The following is a 3,725-nucleotide window of genomic DNA, read 5'->3' as shown; positions in this document are numbered from 1 at the left end:
AAGAAGAAGAAGAAGAAGAAGAAGAAGAAGAAGAAGAAGAAGAAGAAGAAGAAGAAGAAGAAGAAGAAGAAGAAGAAAATATTGTAAAGCTTAACCAAGAAGCTGTGGTTACTGAAGTGACTAATGTCATTGAAAAGAAGCCAAGTACTTTTTACTAGAATAATAGGAGTGATATCTGCAGGGAACCTCAGGAACTGGCCAACTCCAACCATAACAGGTTCCAGGTTGAATGAGTGTAAAATTGTTTAGGACTTTGCTTTGGGAAGCTAGCGCCACGGTGTTCTGCTCACTCAGGGATGCCAGAGGAGTTTTTTTTTTTTTTTTTTTCTTATATTCAGCCATTTAACCACCCGGAGGCCACTGGAGGCATGGTCCAAGGGGGACTGGCTACTGTTTATGTTGGCAGCTGGCACTGGCATCTTCCACGTGATGCTGTTTTTGGAGGCAGGATGAATCCGAGCATTATAATATTATGGAGGAGGCTAACAAGATTTTGAAGTGAGGTCTGGGAGCCAGCCAATATATGAAAGAGTCGCAATCTCTTCTGGGAGTCCCTGAGAGAGTGATCTGTGAAGTTCTGAGAGGGAGGCTGCAATGAGGACTCCAGGAAGTGGAGGTGCTAGGAATAATAGACTGTCTGCTGAGGACAGTTGCAGGCAATGAACAGAGCCTCATGAGTAGCCTACATTTGGCAAAGCCATAGAAATGGAATTTCCCAAGCCCTTTGGGATTCATATCTTACCACTACTGGCTGTAGATTATATACATGAAACTATAAAACTTAATGTCTGCGCTGCTGAGTTTTGGTTTGTTTTCTCCCTATTCCTTTCTATGCTTCTATTCTTTTTCTCTTCTAAAGGAAATGTTTATGTTGTGGTATTGTATTTTGAGATTTTATAACTTAAATTTTTTTGTACAGGGGTTTAAATATTTCCTTGAATTTCAGAGGAGACTTTGGACTTGGACTTTTGAGCATTGCTGGGACTTTTGAGACTTAGTATTTTCAGTTATATGCAGGACACTGAAGTCATGTTAGGTGGAATTAAGACTTTTTATTGTCTCTATCTGGAAATTACATATGTGTTTGGGCATTAAGTTGTCAAGGGGTGGATTTGTGACACTAATTTTAATGTCAAATAGGATGTGTTTGGTGGGTCATGCGGGTATAACTTGTGGGACTATGTCTGGTCCCTGGCTTTCCCCCCTGGGGCTTTCTTGCTGTTTGACGCCTCCAGTGTGAGCAGCTTGCCCCTGCCACATCCTTCTCTCCTGATCTTGTACTTTGGGCCAGCCTACCATAGCCCTAGAGCTCTGACAAAAATAGTTCTCTCCCATTTTGTGTATAGCAGGTATTTTATTCCAGCAATAGAAACCTGACTAAAGAAACAAACAAATAGATGCACACCAGAAGAAGTCTCAGATCCCTGAAAACTTCCTATTCAGTTTTTTAACTGCCCTTCCCTATTCCAGGCACATCAAGTTGCCTAGTGCTCTTTTTTTTTAAAAATTTATTCCTTTGGTACAGGGTCTCACTACACAGCTCTGACTCATTGCAATTCTCCTGCCTCAGCCTCCCCAGTGCAGGGATTACAGGCATTGCTCCACCTCACCAGATTTCTGGTGGCCAGCATGGCAGTAAGAACACTAGGCTGAGCAGTGGAGACAGCTCTGTGGCCTAAGCACCTGCCTGGCAAGTGCAAGGACCCAGGTCTGATCGCCAGTACCGCATGCCATGCTGGGCTCCAGATTTGAAACCGTAAAAATTGGGAAAGTTGCACAGATTCTCTTAACAGTCCATGGTACTCAGTTTGCTTTGAACTGCCTAAGTTTTTCCTACAGCTGCAGGTAACTAGACAGCAGGAATCCTGCATGGGAACCTCAGCATCCTCATCAGCCCACTGTGATGTCCTGGCCAAGTCACGTCCCCCCTCCAGCCTCAATCTATCACCTAAGAAGCAGCAACAGCATGGAGCCAGATACTTTCAGAAGACCTCTCTTCTCTGGGTGGCTAGAACAGGAATCTTTCTGTTTATCTACATGAGTCTCTCCTGTGGAATGAACCTGGTAGCACCAATACTTAGTTTCCTGCAGGACAAGCCCTAGAGTAATGAATGTTGCCCAGCACCGCAGACATGGGCAGGCAGATAGAGACCTAGAAAAGAACTGGAAAGTTGGAAGTCAAGCAGGCAGAAAATCAGACAAAGGGACAGGGAAAGAGACAGCATGAAAGGAAAACTCAGGAAGACAAGTAACCAGGCAAACATGCAAGATAAGGCTCAAAGACAACAGGGAATGGACAAATGTGAATGTTGGACAGAGAAAGAAGGCAAAAAGAGAAAAACATCAGGAGGCAGGGGAAAAAGACAGGCAACTGTGCAGACAGCAGAGACAAGCAAAGAGAGAGACAAGGGGTGTGCAAAACTAAAAGGGTTGGGAAATGAGACAGAAAATGATAGAGAAGTAGGTGGGTCAATGGGCAGGACAGAGAAGCTGGACAGCTGGCAGAAGGAGAAATAGGCATATCAATAGTAAACCCTACAGGCACAAGGACAGGAGGGAAAGGATCAGGAGGAAGAACTGTCAGGCCCAGAACAAGTGTCCAGATGGACTGAAGGCCACCCTTACCTCATTCATTAGGGATTGAGGTTTATGCTCAGGATAATCCCATCCACTTTCACAAGACTGTGTCTCATTGAAGTGGTGACTGAGGATGTCCTCCAGGCTGGCGTTGTCAGGGGGTGGCCGAAACATGAGGCAAGACTTGGGCCTACCTGCAGCATCCAGAGGCACACTCAGGGCCAGCTGCTCAGCAGCACTCCAGTTGAAAGTACGGTTCTTGACCCAGGCCACTGAACAGCGGTGGGCCTCATCTTGGACCATAAACATGTTGCCAAAGGTCTGGAAGGCAGCAAGAAAGTTGGGGACAGACAACAGGATCATCATTTGTGCCTGGAAACGACCGAATTCACCTGTTTCATCCAGAATCTGAGCAAAGTTAACCATGACTGTTGGTCACTGTTCCTCAGCCAGGAAGCACCAGACAGCTCCGGAACTTGGCTCTAGGGCATTTGCTTTTTGGGTGATGATGACAGCTGCATTAATGTTTAATCAAGTCTTTCCTAGCTCTGTCCACCTGGCTATGGCCTGAGAAGGGTGGGATGTGATAAAAAGCAGTCGCCTCTGTGTTACAGAAGCTGAAGCAGTCTGATGATTCTGAGGGATGTAGCTTGCATGAGAGGAACCAAGAATACCTTTTCAGGCTGTGAGATTCAGCCTTTGTTACATAGCTTACAACAGGCACTTCCCACTACTCCTCTTGGAACATCCTAACCAATTCATGCCTGGTTCTAATGCCTTCCATTACCAGGTAACCCAAATTCTGAAGGTAGTTGCAACATTTCAAGGGAATAGAAGTTTCCTTAGGGACTAAGTGACACCAGACATTAGGACATATGTTAGCAGAACAAGAAACCAGTCTGTGTATTATCTCTGCCAGCTTCTCTGTCTAGGCTTTTGACCCCAGTGATCTTGTTTTCTGCTGTTTCTAGTATTGGTGGTGGTATGCAACTTCAACCAATGCTAGGAGGGAGCTCTCAGGCCAGGAGATTCAGCACAGGCACAGTGCCTTTATTTTGATCACCAAAGAAAAGCCAAGAATCAGAGAATGATGGAAGAGCTATGAGCTGCATTCTTTTTTTTTTTTTTTTTTTTTTTTTTTTTTTTTT

At 44.9% G+C, this 3,725-nt stretch overlaps 2 protein-coding genes across 3 annotated transcripts in view; both read right to left on the bottom strand.

Moving 5' to 3' along the window:
* Slc22a14 (solute carrier family 22 member 14) overlaps positions 1-2,696 on the bottom strand; it is a 29,667-nt gene extending 26,971 nt beyond the window's left edge. The window contains exon 1 of the mRNA XM_023719789.1: positions 2,626-2,696. The gene's annotated coding sequence lies outside the window, so the exon portion shown is untranslated. The remainder of the gene's footprint in view (positions 1-2,625) is intronic.
* Positions 1-3,046, bottom strand: part of LOC101579853 (solute carrier family 22 member 13-like) — a 12,976-nt gene extending 9,930 nt beyond the window's left edge. For both annotated transcript variants that reach the window (XM_004635232.2, XM_004635233.2), the window contains exon 1: positions 2,626-3,046. In XM_004635232.2, the coding sequence (XP_004635289.1) occupies positions 2,626-3,003 (378 nt within the window). In that variant the 5' untranslated portion in view covers positions 3,004-3,046. The remainder of the gene's footprint in view (positions 1-2,625) is intronic.
* Between the last annotated feature and the right edge of the window lie 679 nt (positions 3,047-3,725).

This window comes from Octodon degus, unplaced genomic scaffold (assembly GCF_000260255.1).
Source record: "Octodon degus isolate 3935 unplaced genomic scaffold, OctDeg1.0 scaffold00071, whole genome shotgun sequence".
Lineage (NCBI taxonomy): Eukaryota > Metazoa > Chordata > Mammalia > Rodentia > Octodontidae > Octodon > Octodon degus.
The sequence above is the reverse complement of the archived record's forward strand: the minus strand, read 5'-3'. Positions and strand labels throughout refer to the sequence as shown.